Source organism: Neophocaena asiaeorientalis, unplaced genomic scaffold (assembly GCF_003031525.2).
Source record: "Neophocaena asiaeorientalis asiaeorientalis breed wild unplaced genomic scaffold, Neophocaena_asiaeorientalis_V1.1 scaffold5, whole genome shotgun sequence".
Taxonomy (NCBI): domain Eukaryota; kingdom Metazoa; phylum Chordata; class Mammalia; order Artiodactyla; family Phocoenidae; genus Neophocaena; species Neophocaena asiaeorientalis.
In genome coordinates, this window is record NW_020174698.1 from 5,106,219 (window position 1) to 5,130,890 (window position 24,672).

General features: G+C 35.2%; 1 protein-coding gene across 1 annotated transcript in view; it reads right to left on the bottom strand.

Moving 5' to 3' along the window:
- Window positions 1–266: 266 nt before the first annotated feature.
- The window catches only part of ENPP1 (ectonucleotide pyrophosphatase/phosphodiesterase 1), a 69,839-nt gene continuing 45,433 nt past the window's right edge, over window positions 267–24,672 (bottom strand). Inside the window, exons 8-26 of the mRNA XM_024759013.1 lie at window positions 24,273–24,352; window positions 23,253–23,372; window positions 21,854–21,963; window positions 20,408–20,473; window positions 20,028–20,100; window positions 18,766–18,874; window positions 17,654–17,785; window positions 15,493–15,524; window positions 14,608–14,735; window positions 13,246–13,315; window positions 12,289–12,376; window positions 10,675–10,844; window positions 9,787–9,838; window positions 8,210–8,364; window positions 6,287–6,416; window positions 5,134–5,214; window positions 4,172–4,304; window positions 2,389–2,551; window positions 267–798 (exon numbers count right to left, since the gene is read on the bottom strand). Coding sequence (XP_024614781.1) covers window positions 628–798; window positions 2,389–2,551; window positions 4,172–4,304; window positions 5,134–5,214; window positions 6,287–6,416; window positions 8,210–8,364; window positions 9,787–9,838; window positions 10,675–10,844; window positions 12,289–12,376; window positions 13,246–13,315; window positions 14,608–14,735; window positions 15,493–15,524; window positions 17,654–17,785; window positions 18,766–18,874; window positions 20,028–20,100; window positions 20,408–20,473; window positions 21,854–21,963; window positions 23,253–23,372; window positions 24,273–24,352 — 2,063 coding nt within the window. The 3' untranslated portion in view covers window positions 267–627. The remainder of the gene's footprint in view (window positions 799–2,388; window positions 2,552–4,171; window positions 4,305–5,133; window positions 5,215–6,286; window positions 6,417–8,209; window positions 8,365–9,786; window positions 9,839–10,674; window positions 10,845–12,288; window positions 12,377–13,245; window positions 13,316–14,607; window positions 14,736–15,492; window positions 15,525–17,653; window positions 17,786–18,765; window positions 18,875–20,027; window positions 20,101–20,407; window positions 20,474–21,853; window positions 21,964–23,252; window positions 23,373–24,272; window positions 24,353–24,672) is intronic.

Sequence of the window (24,672 nt, forward strand, 5' to 3'; positions counted from 1 at the left end):
GGGGCTGTACAGAAAAGACCCTTTTATGATTAAAATTAAAATAAACTCCAAGTTAAAAAGAATCCAGAATCACTTTTAAATTCTTATGAAGAAACGAATGAAACATGGCCTATAGAAATAGGGCCTCAAATATTTTTGCTTCCATTAACTTTTATGATTAAAATTAAAATAAACTCCAAGTTAAAAAGAATCCAGAATCACTTTTAAATTCTTATGAAGAAACGAATGAAACATGGCCTATTCCAATCCTACTCATTAGTGTAGTGTTTGCCAGCAACATAGAAGTTTATTAATGATAGTAAGATTCAAACATCTGGTGTCCAGAGAATGTTCACAGCTACTTCTGCCCTTAAGAGAAGTAGAAGAGCAGTTTTAGGTATGGTCTGTCTTTATTCCCAAATCTGAACAATTCTTACACATTCAGACACGTGCGTGACTCAATAGGAACACTTTCCTACTGTTATGCGGAGGCCACAAGTTTCCCTGAGATGGTTGTGTATCACAAGAGGATTCCCAGTTCTAACTCTGGTCAACAGTCTCCAAACAATGCAATAGTGTAAATAGAGGATGTATAAAATAGAAGGTTCTTTCAAAAAGATTTACGGCGTGGTTTTGGAATAAAAAACATCAGCCTTCTTGGTTAAAGGTTGGCAAATGTGTTTTCAACTTTAAAATGTCTGAAATTGGCTCTTTTCTTTCTTGATAGAAGCTGAGTCCAGTGATGTGTTCAACATCTGTGATTCGAGCTCTGTGTCGCCTCAACAACTCTTCAACCCATGAGGATTCATGCTTCCCATGCTATGAGCGTGGGAAAGGAAGAAAAGTCACTGGAGAGCAGTCAATTAACCTTCCCGATGAACTTTCCATCTCCCCCATTTTAATCAGCCGTGACACCCTGGCTTTTAAATGGCATATACCACGAGAGTTGTTAGGCATAATCCCTGCTCTTGAGTAGCTCGCTATCTAATACGTACCATGCATGCTTGTTTAATAGATGTATCAAATCTGGGAAAAGTGTATGTGGAACAGATGTTCCTCTATTACTTTGGTGCAAGAAACGTCAACAGTATGGGGTTAAAAAATGTTAGAAAACAGAAGCAACAGGCCATGTAGAAAGAATATGGAAATTAGCATAAAGAAACTTGGATTCGAGTCCTGTTTCTACCATTCTCCTACCAGGTAAACTGAGGCAAGTTATTTAACATCTGAATCCTAATTCTCTCACCTGTACCCTCCTTACTGGGTTACTCTGAAGATCAAATGTAATGATGTGTGCAAACGCACCGTACAAACGCTAGCTCTCATCTGAATCAGTTATCTATGTGGTTGCGATGAAGAAAGGATTAGGGGAAGTGGTAAAACGCACTTTCATTTCTGGTGAGGCAGTGAAGTTTTAGCTAATACGAGATCAAAAAAGAATTAAAGCCTTATGCTCTGGCACATGGAAGCAGAGATGGTAGCTAAGGCAGGTAATAGGGATGGAAATCATACATCCATGTGTTGGTATACATTTTTCTGAAAATGGCTACTGGAGAAAGTCAGATGAAGAATATATCCACTGGCTGGTGTGCTATGATTATACTTTAAAGGCATACTTCAATAAAGGTTCATGTACCCTTAAGATATTGTTAGCTGGAAATGGCAAATATAGACGTTTCACATAAAAAGGAACAGACCAATAATTTCCACTTTCCCATTAGCCTCCAATCATCCACTACCCAAAACTGCTGTTCCACTCAGTCTCCTCCTCTGCAGCAGTCCTCACTCTCTGACTCAATAGACTACTTGGCCAGTAGATATCTGCCATCTGTTCCAGTATGTACAGGAATAAATAAAAAGTACACACAAGGGATCTGTTCTCTCAGGTCAATATCCAGCTAATCCTCAGTCACTATTTCTGTAAGTATGTGTGATACACCTTCAAATAATCCTCTTTCTGGATCACGTTCAATATTTAGTATCTTCTAATTACACTGCCATTATAGAATTTGTTAAACGCTTGTATTTAAGATATCGGTACAATAGCTTTTGGAATGTACAGATGGGAAAGGAACTCAATGCCTAATTCATGGCACTTAACATCGCTGTGGTCAGTGAAATGTAAGCGTAAGTCTATTGCTGCCTTTTTTTGCAGGGGAGGGCCCAGAATTCATACATGGATTTAATGGCTAAGCCATACGAAGTCACTACGCTTCGACATTTTGATCTTACCGTTAGTGCTTTTAACAGACAAGAATGATCTTCTCTGAAGATATGTCATCTTAGAGGATCAAATTTAAAACCACCCTATAATGTCGAAGTACATGTACGTACCTGTTATGTTAGATATGACACACACAAACATATTTATGTATCAATGTTTAAGGTAAATTAAAAAAGGTTACTTACAGCACAGCTCTCACTGTTATCAGTCCTGTGAGGCAAAATGAAAGCCAAGGTATCTAGATTTTCACACTGTGAGGGAGTCTGAGATGTATCTTTACAACTTGTTAGCACAATGAAGAAGTGAGTTGGAATCAGAATTTCTTGATTACGGATGATTCTGCTGTTTCTGTAAAATATGGTAATATTCACTTTAAGAAAGAAATAACTATCTCCCTCTTATTGAATATTTCACTCAAGTATATTGTTAATACAATACATCCCAAAATAAAATTCAGTCAAATAATTAAACATACTGTAAGAAGCTAGTTATCATAATACCTCAACATTTTCTGCCAGATGGAGAAAGAAAAAGAATTAGAAGACAGCTAAACACAATCCAAATAATGTGATTTTCTATAGAAATTTATTAAACTTTGGATTTTGGGGGGTAATTCTACATTAACAAACTGAAATTGAGACACTAAAGAGAAAAATATCAATTTTGAATATGTACAACCAAGACTCTAAAGCATTACTGATAGCCTTTTATATTCTAGGCAGTTATGAACAGAGAGTGAAAGAGAACTGGTCTGGGACTTTTTTTATTCTAGATCCTTCAGAGAACCTATGAATTCTCCTATGTTTTACCTGGATCTTCTTTCCTATCCCATAACTTTTTTTTTTTTTTAATTGAAGCATATTCTCAAAGATGTCCCAAGTGACACTTTTACCTCATCTTAATTCTGCCATTTCCTTTGGTCTCAAAACTAGATTTGTTTGAAATTAAAAAAAAAGACAACCTAGATTTGTTTGGGTGGTATTTTAGCATCTTTCAAAATTTAAGGTAGTGGTATCATTGTTTTTAAACGTAATCGTATGTGGAACCATGATACATAAAATAGATGGAAACAGCGCTCTGGTTGAAGCTGTGAATGGGAAAGGTATAAGTTCTCTTCTTTACCTGTTCTACTGCTGTCATCTCTGAGGCATTTACATGGGACCCTTATGCCTCAAGGGATATAGTAAAAACAACAAAAAGAAAAATGTAATTTTACAAACTAAAGTGGTCACAGGTGTATGTGTGTAAACAGCAATCCCTAAATCTGCCTGAGAGAGTGGTTCTCAGAAAGGGGCTGAATCTCAGTGGATGTTTCACTCTCTTTTTCTTACAGTCTGAAGAGCAACAAAATTGCTCCCAAAAATCTTGTTAATTATTGTTTTAATAAAGATTAACTAGTCTCTAAAATGTTCTTCCCCTCTCCTTTATAAAAACAGCACCATTGATGGTTTCTCAAGAAGGTCACTGTATCATTCCCCTCCCGGCAGAGTTGGGTAAAAGCTGTGACATTAGACCAGGGGCAACCCTGGGGCACTACTGCTTTATAAGCCTTCTGCTTCCTTGACTCAGGGTGCCTCCAGCCACTATATCATATCATTATATGATATATCATTCTTCATCTTCTAATTGGCAGTATGCAAGTTAAGACAGTATCTTAACAACAGCCACACAGAGAGATTTTCAACACTGATGTTATCTTCTTAACAAAGGCAGAGTTCAGTATTTAATAGGAACTACAGAATTATTCATCAGAGCTGAGTGGGCGATAAACGCTACTTTCATCTAAAAAATATTTAACACTGAGCAAAACATCAAAATTAATCAGATATTTCAAGGGGCTTCCAGCGTAATCAGAAATGTCATGTACATAAATATGAACAGTATCAGATAGAAAAGGTTCTGCTGACTCAGCTGGATGGTAATCTCACTTGAGAGCTGTTTTTAAGAGTAAATGAAATACGTTCTTACTGTTTCAGAGTCTCCAAGGAATCATAATGTCCGTCATAATCAAAATCAAAGACGGGACCACTGACAACATTGAGACCATTTCTTTCTTCAGCATACCTTTGCAGTAGGGTGCCATGAAAGTAGTGCCATATAACTGAAACAAGAAGGAAGACAGTATAGTTTCAAAAGAACAAGGTGCCATGTTGTCATGTGAAATAAATCAACACCATGATTCCAAATTAGCGTTTGTCATAATTAGGGATAAAGTCAAGTTTGGCCAGAAATACACTGTTCAGCTTTGGCCCTTGGAAGGACTAACCAGCAAATGCTGAATTCAACTCTATTTCAGGCATCCTTAAACATGTGCATTATCATGAAGCTGTGATCACACATCATCATTAAGCATAAAAAGAAATCATGAATACAAACAAGGCGGGTTATTCAAATTCATTGTTAATATCTGAAATTTTTTGCAATACTCAAAAGCATTCTAGATGTAAATTAGAGTAAAAATTTCCTTGTATGCTCTATATTTTGAAATTCTATATGTCACAAAGCATAAATGTGTATTCTTATAAGAGTCAAGTATTGCAATAACTAATAATGATGTAAAATCTATTCATTTTAAAATAAAAAACAATTATCAAGAACTTCGAAATAGTTACATAGTACAACAGACTGAAATTTAATATATGCTAGTAGAACGTATTAGCTATATCACTTAGGAAGAACATTACATACTTTTTCCACCAGAAATGCTTGTAAACACTTAAGTACAAAGCATAATAATAACTATAGGAATATATCCATAAAAACTATAGGAATTTTTTCTGTACTGGTATTCTCAAAGTTAAACAAACCTATAAGAACACATCTGATGTTTAGTCATTTAATTTAGAGCATCAGCCTTAGTACATATAAATCATACCTATAATTTAGGGAAATTCATTGAAATTATGAGATATAAGATTAAAATTTTTTACCTTGAAAACTCTGGTACATAGGCACTATATTAGTAATAAGCAATGCTTCAGAAGATACTTGACTTGAACCTTTATTTAATTCTACAAAGAAAATAACAAGGTCAACTATTTCATCCTTCACAAATAACACCAGGAATTATACTTTCTCATGGGAGGCGTTTAAAAACATCAGCTGAGTATCATCTTAAACTTGTAAAACTTTCCCAGGTACTGGGTCAAGGGGAAATGCAATGTGTTTGGTCAAGTCCCTTGAAAAAAACAAAATATTTGGATCTTTTCTTCTTCAAGATGAATTTATCAATGAAACAGAATCTTTAATATGAAGCTCCCAAATTAAACATATTCAAATTTTACCTCATTTGCCTTATTTCAACTAAAGTATATAGTGTTAACAATCTTCTTTCCTTAAACTCTCTCAGAGTGAAAAGAAAAAAAGAGAATATCTGGCTTCAGAACAACACCTACTAACTAGAAAAAACATCACAGGATGTCTGCCCCAAAATGCTGTACAAGGCTTCTTTGTATGGACTTCTGGCTTAGACCTGTCTACTTTTATAATGCAATAGCCAAGTTCTGACTTCAGAAGCTTGCTCTGGGGACTCGATTGGATATTGAGTGTATTTGAGCACCTGGAGGCTTCTGAGTTTTGCCTTTTTAGGACAGATTCAAATTGTCTTCTCATTCAGATACAAGTCTGCCACTTGAAAACACAGAACACTTAACTTCCAAAAAAGCCATTCCCTGGGGGCCTTGTATCAGTGAAAGAACAAGCACACTTAGGCTCTCCCTTTACCTAATTCTTTGACAAGTCACATTCTTCTTTTCAAACAACAAAATGATATCTCCTTCCTAAGAACCCTGATGCATCCTTCTGACCTGAGTTTTCCCAAATTCTGTTGAAAAGAAATGCAGAAAAGTGAAGAATGTTCTACCTACAGTGCCTGCACTAAATCCATCACCCTCCAAACAAAAGTAAAAAGGTTTCCCAAACTCAAGTTTTAGACACTTGACAATTTTCCCTAATAGTTCTACCTCCCATTCACAGTTTTCACCAATAAATAAACAAGACGTACACTGCCCCATAAGAAAGAAAAGGAAATGCAAGAGAGAGAGAAGATAAGGGAAAGGGAAGGTCAAAGAGGAAGAGACTTACGTGGTGGGGAAAGGAACCCATAACTCAGTTTAGTGTTATTTTTATAAAACGAACATTTATGGACAGGTCTAAGAGGAATTCGGAGATCCTGGTAAAGACAATTGGAAAAGTCTTCTGTAGAGAAACTATCCTGAAGAACAAAATGAAAAGGACCATCAGGGATCAGCCATACGGAAGGAAAAGAGAGAGTTTTATAAATAGTTAAAGGTGAACCACAACATAAAATCATGGAGTTCTGGCTGTCGGTTCATGTCCTTCACCATTTTCCATTTTTCTGCGAGAGTATTTATTCATCTTGCTTCTAACCGAAGTGTAAGAACTCTTTAAAATATTAGGGTATTAATCATATATGTGCAAATATTTTCCTACTATGTTGTGCTAATTTTGTTTATAATGTTTTTGTCTACTCAGTTTCAAACTTTTGTGTAGTGAATTGCTGATTTTTAGAGATCAGACTCTTTCATATCCAACACAGCCACAACAACAAAAGTAGTGGGGCTTAGGGGGTGGAGAAAAGCCACGGAACAGCAATTCGATATGAAAATCTCAGGAGTAGTGATGACTCTGAATTTTTGCAGCTTTCATTATATAAGAAGACTGAAAATTCAGAGTCCAAGAACACCATAATTAAGGTATTAAACAACAATAAATAGGATGGGGACCTACAAAACACTGGGTAAACTGCTATATACTACAAAGTCAAGTAAAATGTGTTTAAAGTGTTTGAAGATGCTCTTTAAAAATTAAAAATCAAATTAAGGTAAAAACATGTTAATATGTGAAATGTCTGTGTGTATTCAATATACCGAAATTACATATATATACGTCTCCCTATCTTTTTATTTAGCAGTCTTAGTGAGTAGTAACAAAAGCTCTGTTTTTATTTTATTTTATTTTATTTATTTATTTTATTTTTTTTTTTGCGGTACACAGGCCTCTCCCTGTTGTGGCCTCTCCCGTTGCAGAGCACAGGCTCCGGACGCTCAGGCTCAGCAGCCATGGCTCATGGGCCCAGCCGCTCCGTGGCATGTGGGATCTTCCCGGACCGGGGCACGAACCCATGTCCCCTGCATTGGCAGGCAGACTCTCAACCACTGCGCCACCAGGGAAGCCCCAAAAGCTCTGTTTTTAAAATCTAACTGCTACAGTCAACTAAGCTCTCTCAAATCCCCTTTCCATCCCTTAAGGGCATCCTATAGCTTGCCAGACATTTTCAGTTTTTGAAAATCTGGTCAGCCTAGTTTAAAACTTCACTTCCAGATAAGATCTAAATCTCATCTCCTCCCCCCATTCTCTTTCTCAAGGCCTATTTCCTTCATCATTTATCTTTCTACCACTGCACCCAAGGGATGAGAGTGAGGCGGAATGGTGGTCTTATTCTGGGATATTTTCCCCTACTTCTTTCAAAGCCAAACTCTTCTAGTCTGGGTGGTAGACAGGATCCCTGACCTTTCCCTGGTTTGGTGTGGGTGTCTTCCTATAGGTGGTATACACAGTGAGGTAAGTGAACTTTAATGGCCTTCTCCATCACTGAGGACCCCCTACGATTTGGGCAGCCAAGGGAGATCCCTGTACTTACACAGATATGTATTTTGAGATAAATTGATTGTAAAACTGAGTTCATTAAATTAGAAATTAGAATCATCAAATATTAAAACTGAGAAAAAACAAAAGCAAGGGAGAAATCTTCACTGCACACCCTCATTTCACAAAAGAAGTTTGCTCTGAGTGTCAAAGTCACGTAGCTAGTTAGCAGCAGAGCTAGAACCAGAATCCAATTTTTCTGACTCTTAGTTCAGTTATCTTCTAATTTGGGAACTGATTACAGAGCCAAGATTGACAGTGAGAAACTATGCTTTCAATGTTTTGCTTAATGATAATATAAAATAACCACACAGAGATAAAGAGGTGACAAATACTTGCATTTCTGTCGACGGTGTAGGCTGTCCAAAGGGGCATCAGGATGTCATGGCTGTAACCACTCACAAACTGGTGCTGGTAAAGCAGACAGACAGTGCTGTTCTTCCAGAGAACTCTGGGTCTTCCATAAGGTAGAGTGCCATGCTTAACGGCCTTCTCTTGGGTCATAGGGGGAAAATGAAACCACCATTCAAACATACTTAGTGTGCATGATATGATAATACATAATGATACACTGATCTAATTCTTTCCTCTACTTAATCCTATTGAAAAATTATTTGTAACTATAAACTAATATATAAATATATATAATATATATAATATATATAATAATATAAACTAATGTATAAACTAATTACAAAGAGCAGAACTATAAACAATTTACAATAAAAGGAGTTCACTGCAGTTTTTGCCTATAAAGATTCTGAAAGATCGATGTAATACTAAGATATCACAAGACACTACATGAAATTGCTAGGAATTTCAGCAATTAGGACTTAAATTATATTACTAAAATACTTTAACATTGTCCTTATTACTTATTTTCCAGGATACACTACAGAAGGAAAATTTTCTGGATGATGTGTGTACCTGGAAAGCAAAAGTTCAAAACTGAAATGATGAGACTACACTAAATGAAACAACAATAGTATGTATACCGTTTACTGCCCCTTTTTCCAAGCATCAGATGCTTTTTTAGAGTTCTTTGTATACATCATTGAATTGAATTCTTATAGAGCCCTAAGAATTAAGGTTATATGCCCATTTTATCGATGAGAAAACAGCAATTTATAGGGAGTAAATGCTTTTTCAATGGACATACGGTTCCTAAGCTCATATTCAAACCCATATCTGCTCAGTTCCAAGGCGTCACTTTTCACCACAAAACTTTGCCACCATGGGGCCATCAGAGATTTCTCTAATCTGAACATTTACAGAGATTTTATATAGAGAAGTTCTATATGAATAGAACTTCATTCATATAAATGAATGCAGAACTTCATTCACTCTGCATATATGAATGTGTAATTCACCTTTTTATTCCAGCAAGAAAAAGCTGTGAGCCAAGTAACTTGAGGGTCAGAGACTGTGTCAAAGTGATACTGAATATCCACGCTTCATCAGCTGCCTGCATATTCTTAATTTTCATTCAAAAGTTATGAAGAAATAACTTTAGATAAATAAATCAATTTATACTCCCTTATAATTAACTAAGAATTAGGTAAGATAGAAAGCTAATGGGTATTTTAAATGGAAATCTGAGGATCTATTATTATAATAGTGTATAAACCTATAAATATCTTCAAAATCTCAAAACACTCCACTAAGTTCATAAAGAGTGATTCAGCTTCCACTAATTATATTACATGCTGTTTCCACTGTAAACACGCCTTCTTTCCTTATGATTAATAGTCTAGACTATCAAGCAAAGAAATCTCTCCGGTTCATCAGGTGGTCCTCCATTACCACCTTATTTTGTTGGTTATTCCCAAACAATGACCCAAAACTAATTCTGTGGTTCACATTGTTTAGAAAAAGCTTGCTTCCACATCCCAGGCTCAAGACTAAGCATGCCTTACCTTCTGCCATTGTCAGATTCAACTGTGTCTGAAAATCCACAATTGGCAAAATCTAAAAAATTCATGATACAATTTTTAAGGACTGAGAAACATGCTTTCATTTTGTAATAAATGAATTTTACAGTATTCCACCATAGAACAAAGATAAATATAAAATCATTTTGTGCAAGTGAAAGTTATTTTTTTTGAAGAAGAGATAAAAGAATAGGGATAACAGTTGCAAAAAGACAAAATTGTTAGCATAGCATAACACAAGTCATCGAAAACAAGAATATACTTGCTGCTTTATAATTCTTATCTCTACTCTAACAGTCTTTATACAAGTCTAAATTAAACCTAAAACAAAATGGAAAGCATAAGATGAACTACTCAAATGTCTATTTTTATGGACACTATCAATTTTGTTCATAACTTGTCATATATTTTCATCTCCTTACAACAACTGTATATTATGATAGGAGTAAAAAAGGAAAAGTGTCATAAATCCATTTCATGCCAAAAACTGATATTTTCCCTCTAAATTTAAAATAGGTTGGGATGTATTTTAGAAAAGGAATATTGTGATTGGTTCATAAAAGACCTCACTGCTAGGATATCAGCACAGATTCTGGGATTCAGGACATTTCAGGACTCAGCTAGACCTCTCCCAGCCTGCAGCCAATTCAAGTCTCGACACAGGGGGATAAAAATAGAGCGAGAGTGCAAACACCCGGAGCAGGAAAAATAAATAATAAGAAGGTCGGCACGTGTCACTGGAATTGAAAATAAATATATGTTTACTCCCACTCATAAATTTTAATTTAATCATTATGTATTTCTACAACATATGCTATGCAGAGGGTGTTAAAAAATCATACCCACTGGGCTAAACTTCTTGGGACTACTTACCGAGGGATCACACGAGCAATCAAGGCTCTCCCTGGGGGCTCTTGTGAAGGGGCACTGGACCAAGGAGCGGAACTCTTTGGGATGCTTTGGGGTATAAACAGGATTCTTTAGAAGGTGGTTAAGGCTTCCATGAGTTCCATTATTAGGAGCTGGTGTCAAATTCAGTAAATCTGCATAATTTCAAGAATGGTAAATAAAGATTTACTTAGAAATTTCAAAACTAAATAAATAGTAGACTTGCACTACGAATTTTATCTTTTAAAGCCAAATCTATTTCAGAGTCCTTAACTCTTTACCTAAAATAAAACTATAACTCTGTCTCTCTTAGGTTGTAGAGTATTTATGACCATGCTATTCTCAATGGAAATACTGATACGCATGCTGTACTTCTCTAAAAAAATTTCTAAATTTTAATGTATACAATAAATATAGTTATCTCCTGTTGAATGCTTATTATATGCCGATCAGTATGCTAATATATTTTTCTTACTTAATCCTCAAAACAATTTAATAAGTTACTGTCAATACCTGGTAGATGAGTACAGGCAGGGTCGTTTTACTGCACTTCAGAGACACTGCATTTTTTACAAATTGGTTTGGGGCAACCCCACATTGTCAGATGATGGTTAGCATGTTTTAATAATAAGGTACTTTTTAATTAAGGTATGTACATTGTTTCTTTAGACAGAAGCTATCGCACACTTAATAGACTACAGTATAATATAAATGTAACTTTTATAAGCACTGGGAATCCAAAAAAATCATGTGACTTGCTTTATTACAGTATTCACTTTATTGCGGTGGTGGAGAACTGAACCCGCGATTTCTCTAAGGTATGCCTGTAACCAGAGTGCTTAGCTCAAGATTTCAAGCTACTAATGTAGTAGACCTAGGATTCAAAACCAGCTCTGTCCAAGTCTAAGACTCACGCTCTTGATAATGATGGCAAACACTTATACACTAAAGCGCTTAATATATGCCAGGCACTGTTTAAGTGCTTTAGGATATACTAACTCATTTAAGTATACAGGCTCTCACTAAAATAATTATACTTAGAACATATTTAAGGTTTTACAAATGCCCAGTATTGTCATCAGAAAAAGGAAGTAATATTTAAAATGCAATACTCAACCATAAAAGTACTAATTTGGAAGGTACAGAGTCAACTAAGAACATATTCAATATGTCCTCCTCCACTTCTATAACCCTGATATTGCCATCCATTCAACTATTATTGCTACCAGAGGATTCACCTGTTTTGTCTACCTTTCACAACCCCAAACTCTTTTCTCTGGCTTCCACCCTGATCTGGTTCAACTGTCATTTAATGAAGTCCAGGGCCTGGCAAAGTACTGGGCGCTTGGGATGTACAGACCTCCCTACTCTGAGTGTTGTACCATACCACTGTGCAGTCTAGTGGAAGGAACAGGTCAGTCATCAGATGATTAAGTTCTGCACATTTTTTCAATGACTCTAGGTCAGAAAGGTGGAAATACAAGGGTCTGTCTTGCCGTATCATCACTTCCAGAAAGGTGCCCAACATGTGACCTACTTTTGATAATCCTATTCCAGCTCTGTGTTCAGAAGGGAGAAAAGATGCCTGTTCACACTTACCACACATTAAGTTATAGACTTCAATATTTTCAAAGGAGTCAACTTCAATGCCATGCTTGAATCCAGGTCCGTAGCCAATAAAGAGGGCCTACGTTGGCCAGAAAAGAAACAGTTTATCTACTCATTTCAGTTATGTATGGAGCTGGTCACCAAAGAGGTATTTTATATCTTCCCCATTGTACATATATAAACTGGTTATATTAAGGTAAGTGGAAAAATACTGTGCCCAGTGGACTTTCTAGGATATTATTTTAACCCCTGTTGTACTTTTAATCCAAGGACATCTAGGTTATTTTTCTTAACTGCATTATAATTCCTAACGTGACAATCAGAACAGAATGATGATGAAATCTTTTTTCAACTGTGAAATGGGATCTAAATCTCATTCTTCCCACCACACACAGTGCCACAGGGATCAAATCAGAAAATTATTATGAGTATATTTTGAAATTTTTAAAGTGCTAGGTAAATGGAAGGCATTATTATTTTGGGGGCGGCCGCACTGCATAGCTTGTGGGATTTTACTTCCCTGACCAGAGATTGAACCCAGGTCCTCAACAGTGAGAGCACGGAGTCCTGACCACTGGACCACCAGGGAATTCCCGGCATTATCTTTATTTAAAACATAACTATGATATCTTTTCACCTATTAAATTACTGGCTTTCATTTACTGTGGAGCAACATTCTTAATGAAGCACAAATACATACAAAATAATTACTAGAAATTTAGTATGAGGCATAAGTCACATTCATAAAACATGAATATAAATATTTAACAAAATTCTATTAATTTATTTAATGTCCAAAGTAAAACAGCTACATGAAATTATAAGCTTCATTAATTCTCATTCAAGACATACAATGACAGTCTATGATTTTTAAGTCTAAAACTTTATATATCAGTTTTTTTCTTCAGATGTAAACTATAATTTTTACTGTATAATAGGTTTACTCACTTGCATATTTGAAAATGCATTGTCAGAGCCGTGAAATCCACCTCCACAATATTTCCTTTCTGAAGGATTCCTAATTTTCACATAATATAAATTAACAATGTAAAGTCCATTCATAAAGCAAAACTGACAATCATGACATTATTTCCATTAATAAGGAGTAACTATTCTTTAATATTTTTCTTTAATATTTTTGTACATTTTTTAATATTCTTTGATAAAAAATAAGTAACTGTTGTTAAGCAAATCAAAAAAAAAGTAAATAAAACCACTTGTCTTTGAAAAGCATTAAGGGACAGCCACCTTTATCTTTCATTTTGTAGACAAATCGATTATAAGCAATATGGTATAAAGGAGAAAACCATTAGCATGGTTTTGAACCCTAACCATACTATTTACTCAGCTGTGACTTTGGCGATTTAATTTTCTTCTCATGGTTTCAATTTGTCATGCTGGGTTTATAAAAATTAAATGGTTTGTACTAAAGAAGTGCTTAGAACACAGTAGATGCTCACTAATATTAGTTCTCCCATGAAGGTAAGGACCTCCTCTCCTTTCATATTCTTTTTCTAAACACTGAAAGCACAGCTTTCTAATAAAGCAGAGACAGTGCAATTCTGTTGACTGAATTCTGGTTCCCTGCTTAGGTTTTGCTGGACAGGGGTATTTATCATCCCTGGCTTCCTGGCAACCATACAGAATTAATGATCAAGTTTTGAGATATTAACAATACGAACCATCCAAATAATTTGCTGAACACACCAATAAACTGAGGTTTATTAATGGACTAGTATAACAAGAATGAAAAAACAGCTTTGTCTAATGAAGAAGGTAATGGCTCATTATTAGAAAGAGTTTTGCCAATTATTTGTTAGACTCTGAAGGTATTATTAGGCATAACTAATAGGCAGAACTATTAGGCATAACTAATTAGGCAGAACTATTAGGCAGAAGAGATACAACGGCAAGTGGTTACACAAATGTGGAGCATAAGAAATAATCAAGACGGATGTGAGGGGACAGAGCAGTGGTTCTCAGCTGGAGGCGACTCCCCTCCCCAGGGGACTTCAGGCAATGTCTGCAGATATTTTTGGTTGTCACAACTACAGAAAAGGTGTTTTTTCATCTAGTGAGTAGAAGCCAGGGATGTTTTCAAATATCCCACAACAGACAGGACAACTCCCCAACCACAAAGAATTATCTGATCCAAAATGTCAATAGGCCAAGGTTGAGAGACCCTGGGATAGAGTGAAGAGAATCATATTTGTAGTTTTCATATAACGACATCATTGGAAAGGGCCCAATGGTTACCTTGAATTACTATAAGATCAAGCTAAGTTTACCTGGGAGATTGTCAGAACTTACAATGCAAGTTGCCACTGAGGGTCCAAATAGAATGTCAAGGGCTCAATCCTGTCACTTTTGGCAAAGTGCAAACGCTTGGGTAAGAAATGTTTCAGGTAAGGTTTGAAGTGCTGGTTTGGTTCCTGGCACTGAAATTGTAGAAGGCAAAGAAAAACCATTATTTCCATATTTTCTTAAGTGTAAACTTCCCTTGAAATTGCTTTCTAACTCCATATGAATTTTTTCTCACAAACATTTAATCAGTATGCCCAAGAAGTCACAGATGCAAATAAACTGAGTTCTTACTACCTATATAAAGTACAAGTTGAATATTCCCAACTACTGAATATTCTTATTTTTCTAGAAAAATCATAATTATTACATAAGAGTCCCAGGATGCTTAGATTGAGTCACTCGTTTACCTTTGTGTTACTACTGATGATCATATTTTCAAACGCTCTTATAACAATTTTAAGAATTTTCTTTAAAATTGTAAGAATTTTCTATCAAGTAAAAACATGTAGTATAGATAAATCAGCACTAGGACAAAAGCTGATTTTAAAAACTAGGCATAAGAAAGACTGGTAGAAAATACATCATAATGCTAACAGTGTTTATGGTAGTACAGCTATAGGGCTTTCCCTTCTATTGTTTTCAGTTATTTCTTGTACTGTCATATAAATTTAACAATATCAATAAATAAATTCTTAAAATTTTAAAAACCTACATTATTGGGGTATGTCCTTAAAGATCTTTAAAAACTACAGAGCATTTAAATGTTGGCCCAGATACTCAAAAAATCAGATTAAATTCTACAATCCCAAGAACAAATACTGAAACTTTCTTCTAAATATATTTTATACAAAACTAGTAATAACAAAGTAATGGGGGAAAAAAGATACTCACAGAAAGATTTTTGGCAATGCCTTCATAATTAACTGAAGGGGGGCAAAGATAAGAATTAATAGTTGAATGGTATGCTACCATTAGAAATAAAAATAATACAAAAAATATATAATGTCAGACTCAAACCCTACATTTAAATACCAAAGCTGGTTTCAAACAGATCATTTAAATCAGGGGTCCCCAACCCCCAGGCCACGTACCGGTACCGGTCTGCGGCCTGTTAGGGACTGGGCCACACAGCAAGAAGCGAGCAGCGGGCTAGCGAACAAAGCTTCATCTGCCGCTCCCCATCGCTCCCCACTGCTCGCATTACTGCCTGAACTATCCCCCCTCCCCATCCGTGGAAAAATTGTCTTCCACGAAACCAGTCCCTGGTGCCAAAAAGGTTGGGGACCACTGATTTCAATTATTATATATTAGCCATTGACAGGAATAAGACAGATCTTTAGGAACCACCCAACCTCCACTACCACCATGCCTGTGAAATTACGTCCTATTGTTAAGTGAAAAGGCAAGTTATAGAACATCAGTTTATCCATCTGTCATTCATATGTGTGTCCATTCATCCATCTGCCTGTCCATCTGCCTATCCATCCATCCATCTATCTATCTCTCCATGCATCCAAATATCTATCCATCCTTCCATCCACACATCTAGATCCTGTATAATGTCACTTTGTAAAAATAAAAATGAATGTGTTTTACATATACATGGCAAATACCTGGGAAGACACATCCCAAATCTAAGTATTTATCTCTAGAGAGAGGAACTGAGCTGTGAATTAGGGGGATTTAGGGTGGAAAACTGTTACTTTTTACATACTTTGATATTCAAGGATAATTCCAGAATTTCCAAATAAGGACATAGGGGGATTTAGAAGTGAGGGCAGGTAGAAGAGTTCTGAAACTGAATTTTCACAGCAAGCCCACAGTGTACTTACTTAGTGTACTCTGTGATGGAAACAGTAGCTGCCTAGCTCCCTACGATTCTTTTAGCTATACTTTACATAAGTTTGAGAAAATTATCCAGATAAAAGAATATGTACTCTCTATATATTTTAATGTGTGAGTGTAGATACAGAGATACATAATTTTTACTTGAAATTGGGAAACTTAGGGGCCTAATTGAGATAAGGGTGTGGCTAAGCTTAGCCATTCTATCCTAAACATCTCTGGGGACTGCCATTGCCTGTATAGTTTTATAACAGGTTTTATAACAATCATGTACTACTTTAATAAATTGTTTAAACACTAATTCAAACTTGTTATCGTACAAGTTAGTGTCTGTGCTTTGGGTTACTATGTTAATATATTTGCATAACTATTTTCCTGCAGGGAAATCTACTTCTTCTCATGAATATTCAACAGTATCTACTGAAACATATAGCACTGCATATACCCAAACCTAATCCAATGCTGATGACTGCCAGAAAAGCTCTTTTCTCTTTCCATTTCAAAGGTAATTGTAACAAAAAGATAAACAAAAACTGCCCTTAGTATTTGCGAATTACCAAGGATGGTAATCAAAAAGAGGGGTATAATAGAGGTGCAATCAGTTCTGAAATAGGCTTGACTTTCAAAAGAATGAATATTTAAAATTTCTTGGTAGTTTAGTTTGAGTACAACATGGGGTCAAGAGAGAATGTGAAATTTCTTCTTCTCTATTCAAAAAACACATTCTCATTGTTTTTTGGAATAGTTTAAGAAAGTCATTTCTGAGAATAGAAATTAGTTACTTATAGAATTAATCATCTCTGCCAGCATTCCTCCTCATAATGGAATATTATCCTATAATATCTGTAAATTATTTTAATGAAATGACATTAATTAAAGTTCAATAAATGTAGTCGAACTTTTCTCTTAAGTTTTAATTTTTCTAGTACAAGTAATCTTGAACCCAACACAAGCAAAAGACACAACGATAACATAAAATTGTACCAAGTTCATCAAATAATATTCTTAGCCATGAATAACAGATAAGCGGTTAGACTTGTGCCCTCACATCTAGTTCCATAAAATCCCTTGGGTGCAGAAGATCAGCCCTGGAGATTTAATCATGAAAAGGAAATTAACTGATCCTCTTTAATTTAGAGACATAATGATTCTGAGGGACGTGTTGTGAATATAATCATATTCAAAATTAGCATAGAGATATACTTACATGAATAGTATTTATCTGGTACATCAGAGGGTCTCAATCGAGCTGCAGGTCCATATATAACTTTAACATTTTTAATATCCCCCAGATATTTACTCAGATACACATATTTCTTACAACTGCCTTGTTCCATGCCTAGGAGAAAAAAAATCCCCAAACGTGTTACAACTTTAATAAAAAACATTTAACATGTAGGACAGAATTTCTTTCCCTTCCAGAATTTAAATCAATAAACATGAGGTCAGCACTCATGACAGCTGAACATCTAATAGGTAAGACACAGAATTTCATGTATATCTACCACGTCACTTAAAAAAAAATCTTTTCCCTTTCCTTCATCCAAAATTAGTGTTTCTTCTTATTTATATATTACAGTAACTTTATGTGAGTGATGAGGAATATCACAGTTTTAGACTGAATATGAAAGCGTAGTTACTTTCTCAGAATCACCTAGCATATTAACTATGAGTATAAAACTCTCAACGTCATTCCAGGACTGGGGGCTTCTTTAGGATACAGATTCTTAGGACTGTTTCTAGAAATAGTTTTCAGTAATTATTTCTGAAGCAAACAATAATAACAACAACAAAAAACAAACAAAAAGAACCTCTTTCCTATTTTCTTGTATATACATTGCTTTTACAGTCCCAAGGCTATACACATACATGTTCTAAAGGTCACAGTAAGTAAAAGTTAACTTAAAATATTGCCAAAATTAATACATACTGCTTTTAAAAGTCAGCTTTCTCATGCTAGAGAAAACAGAAGCAGCACATAATAATCTATTCAAATTACACCTAAAATTTTTAGAGTAGATTTACCAAAATTTAATATTAAAAAATTTGTTTTAACTCTCCAAGTTCCTGGTGTAAGCCCACCCCAAATCAGGAGATGAGTGCATTGTGGTTAATAGGCTCTTAGGTTTCTGTGAATTCTACGTTTCACTTGTGATTTATATTTAATGTAGTATTTTCTAAAGGCTTTCTACAAGAAATCACATTTAAAAGAAAGAATTAACTACAAAAGTCAGAGGAAATAATAAAACAATAATCAATCTAGTAAACTTCTGGGGGCACCATTTAACCTGAAGGAAAAATGATGCAAATTCAGGTTACCATGATCTGAGATAAGGATGAGGTTCAAACATCTATGCAAGTTCAACTCTTTTAGACCATCCATCAGCATGCCAACCATGTTGTCAACCCTCTGCAAAGCTCTGATGACCTAAGAAAGGGAAACAACCTCATGTCATGCAGTTAAAAGTATTCATGAAATGCTTCTTATAGTTCTATGTACTTAATTTTTTTAAATTAAATTAAAATTCTAGGAATACAGCCCATTGTTTCCATACAAACTGTATTACTTTGTATATGAATATCACAAGGACACAGAATGGTGTATGATTTTGGCAAATTACCTCTGGCTCTTCTCTCCTCCTCTCTCCGGGCAAAACCACGGGAGGCAAATTCTTGTGCAGTTTTGCCTGTGTCTTTGGTACCATATCAAAACAGTCTAACCTTTATCTATAGTCTGTGTATTTCACTGTATTATGAAACAAGCTCTTTCAACATGGTCTTTCTTTCACTCAAAGATATCCAAGCAACATGGATTGGAATTTTTAAGTATGAAGATAAAGTGGGTTTCGATGAGCCAATAATACTAGCGTTTAACTGAGTTTATAAATTGATGAATATGATTTGAAAAGCGATGGGCTCGACCTTGACTGAAGATGAAACAGAAAAGCAGGTACTTTGGGAAATCTTTAGTGAACAGAAAAAATAGCACTGGTCTTAAAACTTATGTGATCTGATAATCAATTACAAAATGATCCTTAGACTTACTTGTAGCCAAACTGACCTCGACACAGGTCTTAATAGTGAAAGGATAAAAATTATACTAGCATCTGGCTAATTGTTCGAACCAAGATAAGAACTACAGGAAACTTCCATTTGTCTAATTATGACATGGCTGCATTGACGGCCACACATCTCCCACCTCTAAGAAGGAGCATTTCTTCTTAGCTGAAGGACAGAATCAAAGCAAGGGCATGTGGGTTAACTACACTGAAGTTACTGGAGATAGGTTTTGATGGAAAGAGTACAAAGGGTGGAGTGTGACAGGTCTCATTTGAAATTGAAAATATAGAATTTAACTCATCACTGGTTCAATTTAGCACTGTAGATAGCGTAAAACAAAACAATGATCCCAACTCTTTTTGATTAAAGTGCATCTTTTGGTTTAATAAAAATGTGCTTAATACTCACTCTTTCCAGAAATCATGGATTCTTACAGAATGGTCTAGAAACCTGCTTCAAAGCAAAGTTCAGTGAGATATTACCAAGCTTAATGAAGTAATCATTGATAAAAATGTACTTACTTCACTGCTGACTGGTCCATAAGAGTGACCTGAAGAATCTGGTTCTTCTAAATACAGAGTGTAAAAGTGTGGTCTAAATCAAACAGTATCAAAATGTAATATTTTACGAACACATTGTAAAACAGAATAGAAAGAATAATTCAACAACTGATAGTGAATAGAAGTTAATACAACACTGGGGTAACATTTCTAAAATTGCTGAGAAATAATTTACATGTTTAGAGTTCTTCAAAATGTGGCTGTAATAGGACACTAAAGAGTTAATTTGGATATAAAACATCATAGCCAATAGCAAAGTTTTCCTGTCATCTATTTAAAATATTCTGATGTTTTTATAAAACAAAGGAGTATTTTATGACAGAAATTAATCGTCTACATACCTTTCATCTTTAGGAAGCTGCAGCCACTTAAGAACAGCTAAAATTCTTTCTTCAAATGGTACTGAACTAATATGAAAGATAAACAAAATGAAAACAAATCTGTGACAGCTGTTTGGGTTTAAGATATAAATGTGTGTCTCACTGAAAATTTCATTCAGAGAGCCTAAAACAATTCAAGGCATCAAATGTGTTCCAAGCAATGTAAGAGCTTCATCTGAAAACTTAAAATTGTTTTCTCGACAAAGAAACGAACATTAAATTTTACACATATGGAAGTTGTAGCCGGGTTTAAGAGATTTGCTTCCTATACTCTACCTGAGGATCTTACTCCTGGACCTGAGAATAGCAATTGCTATGGCATGAATAACCCATGTGTCAATACACTCTTCAAAGAGGACCTCATGAAGAACTCACTCATTGACGACTCTTAGTAAAATTGGGAAGTGGACACCTAATGAGCAGACAGTTCTCCAGGCAACGATTTCTGGGCAGAATTAACGACACCTTCCTGTGGGCACAGGATTTTGCTTACACGTCTCCATCAGAGTGCTTGCCCAACCTCCAGTACACTTAGTTGTACCTTGAGAAGGTCTCTATCAGACCTTGAGAAGCCAGAGAACATGTATCACCACTCTTCAAATCCCCCAGGCCTAGGACAGTGCCTGTCACATAGAATCTCAATAACCATCTATGGAATGAAACTAACAGCAAATAACAAGGTGTCCGTGTGTACCCTAAGGAATAAACAACAGCATAAGGTCACCATAGAAAATCATTTTGCATTTCTTGTTTGGAATTTATGAACTTTTCCTTTCGTCCCTCAAATACATTATCGTATTGATTTTATGACATAAATTTCCCAAGTGAAAGACGAAACTATTTTGCTAGTCTCCCTAAAATGATCCAAAGAGAGTTTTCCAGAAAAAAAGTTTCTGTTTTTTTCGCGGTACCTCATGGATTTTGAATATCACAGGGAGGTTACTCCAATCAGTTCTCACATTAAATGGAACGTTTAACAAAGGAATTTGAAAATGCAAATCCAGGGGTGCCATTAATATCTTCTTTTAAATAATATTTCCAGATACCAGAGAGTCACTCCTACCTGTGTCCCTTTAATACTTTCACCTCCTTCTCCTCGTTCTTTCTCCCTAGAGTGAAAATGTGCAGGACCTCTACTTTCACCAGGACTTCCATCTTATTCCTGCCCAAAGATCTGAATGCAAACTCTAACATGTTACCAGTGCTTTCTAGAAAACCTCCAGGAAAAAACTTGTCATAGTTTTACTGTCTATCTATCATCCATCTAAAACTCTTTGAGACAGAGTTCTTATTCTGACAGGTCTCATTTTTCAAACAACATATCATTCAAATGCGAGAACTCAGGCTATGATAAGAAAATAAACAATTCTATGTTATAGGTCCTAGAAAAAGTACAGCTATACATACCCATTATACATCTTATAGATGTCTGGGAAAATTCCATTAATTTTCACATCTGATCCTGGCCAAAAAAATGTGCCCGTCTTCAGGCCTTGATATTTAGCCGTAAGCCAAATCTGGGGAAGCCAGTGAAGGAAAGTTAGGAAATTATGCAAGCATTCATTTCTTAGGAAAATATCTGTTCATGCAACCCTAATGCTTTCCTCCCAAATGCTAGAATGTTTTTGACGTTAATAAGCTCCAGCAGTTAGACTACAAAATAACAATGTAATATGACTTTGAACAGCAGCAAAGAGAAATTAAATAATCAGAAATTAAATTAACCTAAAAAATATGAACAGTTGATAACTCCTGCAACTTTTATAGTCATACTTCTACTTAATAGGTTCCTTCTTTTTTTTTTTTAACATCTTTATTGGGGTATAATTGCTTTACAATGGTGTGTTAGTTTCTGCTTTATAACAAAGTGAGTAAGTTAAACATATACATATGTTCCCATATCTCTTCCCTCTTGCATCTCCCTCCCTCCCACCCTCCCTATCCCACCCCTCCAGGCAGTTGCAAAGCACCGAGCTGATATCCCTGTGCTATGCGTTGCTTCCCACTAGAATAGGTTCCTTCTTAAAAGAAGAAAAATTCATGAAAGGAAAAAGAAAAGAAAAATTTACAAATATACATATCTTTAACTTATTGACATTTTTGCTTATGTAACTAACATTTATTGAGCACTTATTATTGCCAATTACAGTTCTAAATAGTATTCTAGATTATCAATTCAACTAATCATCACAATAACTCTATGAGGTAGTTAACAGTATTTACAGTATTATTTACAGTACAGATAGGAGAAGATTGAGGCACAGAAAGAATAATTTACCCAAAGCCACACAGCTTCAAATGTCAGATCTAAAATCTGAATTTATAACTTGCAAATGCTCTTCTCCTTCCAAGAGGAATACCAAGACTATCCAAATAGACCTTATAGAATTGTCATGGCAATTTATAAAAACTCAAAAGGAGAGCACATCTAAGTCACAATCAGAGAGAATCTTCTAAGTTAGCAAATACAAACAAAGTCAAAGTTTACACCTGTAGAAACAGTCAGCTTTGTGTAGATCAAAATATTACCCCCAGACTACTGCTCTTCGCTACTAGAACAAAAAGGTAAAATCAAGCAGAAAAGAGAACTGGCTCAGCATAACCCAAACCCCACTCTGGAATAGACTACATAATGATACAAGCTATATTTAGAGTTACCTGAATTCATCTCTGTTTGCATAAGGATGGCATAAAACATAGTAAATGAAATGAGTTATTAAAAGCTCCAGGGAATGTGGTATTTTACTCTGCTAGAAACAGATAAGAATAATAAAAATAATTTTAATAGATAAAACAAACAACTCACTGGTTCTCCTTTGTACCACTCAGGATTAAATTTCTCTTTACTTTTAAGTGCAAAGTAAGCATTCCTTTGGGGATCATACATCTTATTATCAATGAGGCCATGGGATTCTGGATAAAGTCCCTAAAAAATATAAAATAGAAGTTTTATGCAAGTTTTAAGTTTTTAAAGTTACAGAACAAAATCATCAAAGAGAAATAGACAACTTAAGCTACACAGAACTTAACCCAGCTTAAGGAGAGAAGAACAAAACAATGGGTATTGTTAAAACATAACCAACCACTCGAGATTTTATGGAGTATTTGTGTTTTAATTTATGTAATAGGAGAAAATAAATTAGTAATGATATGGATGAAGTTCTATATAAAGAAGCAGCCTAATTTTGAAAAAAGTACTGTGTTGTCCTTTTGCATTGCTCAGTGAAACATTTCTTCAGAACAAACTCCTTTTTGGTTGGGTCCAAGAGTAGCTTGTACCAACACAAGTTAAAGTATTAATTCTCTGGCTTCAACCCTAAGGCCTAATGAATTCTACTTTTTTTTTCTGGATTCAAATCAAATCTCCAAACTTTGAGTGAAACAAAAATAGAGCTGTAATCCTACCTAAAGTCAGGCAAAGTGGCTTGCTTAGAACTCATACATCAAGATGACTGGAAAGACAGCTGAGAACATGTGAGTGCAGACAGTCTGGGGCTCAAATAAAGTAAGATAAAAACTAATCAGAAAAAACAGGACCCAAGAATCAGAGACTCTTAAATTGAAAGGGAACCAAGAGATCATTTCTTGGAGTCTTTAGTCATTTCTTTTCACAGATGGGAAATGGAGACCCAGAAAGTAAAGTGACCTGCCCAAGGCCACAACTAGTTAGTAGAAAAGCTAAGACCAGAACCTAGGTTTCCTTGCTTAACTACACAATGAAAAAGAAGTTATTTTTTTCTGATCTGAAATCTACTTATTCTCTTGAAAAATGTTACATTTACATCTCACTTCTGTGAACATATAAAAGTTGAAATGCAGAGCTTACTGTGACAATGCTGTAGTGATTGGGGAAAGTTTTTGTTGGATATACTGGTCTCATGTTTTTAGCATATGTTCCACAGGTTTCTACAAGGAAAAAAAATTAAATATTTTTATTAAATACAACTAACAATCTGTTTCCCTCATTTAGCTTTGGTACCACAGACTTCTAAATAGTTCTAAAAAGTGAACCCAGAAGGGATTTACAACCATATAAAAATTCAGGGTGAATTACAAAGCAACATTTTGGACTCGAATTCAATGTTAAGAGTTAGTTTTTCTCTTACTTAGAAAATCATTAAACAAAATAGTTAAGCCAATGAAATAATTATCCCATACTTATCAATAACATTAAGTTCCAGATGGACCATAATGATTCTTGCTAGATCTTTGTCTGCTACTCCTTG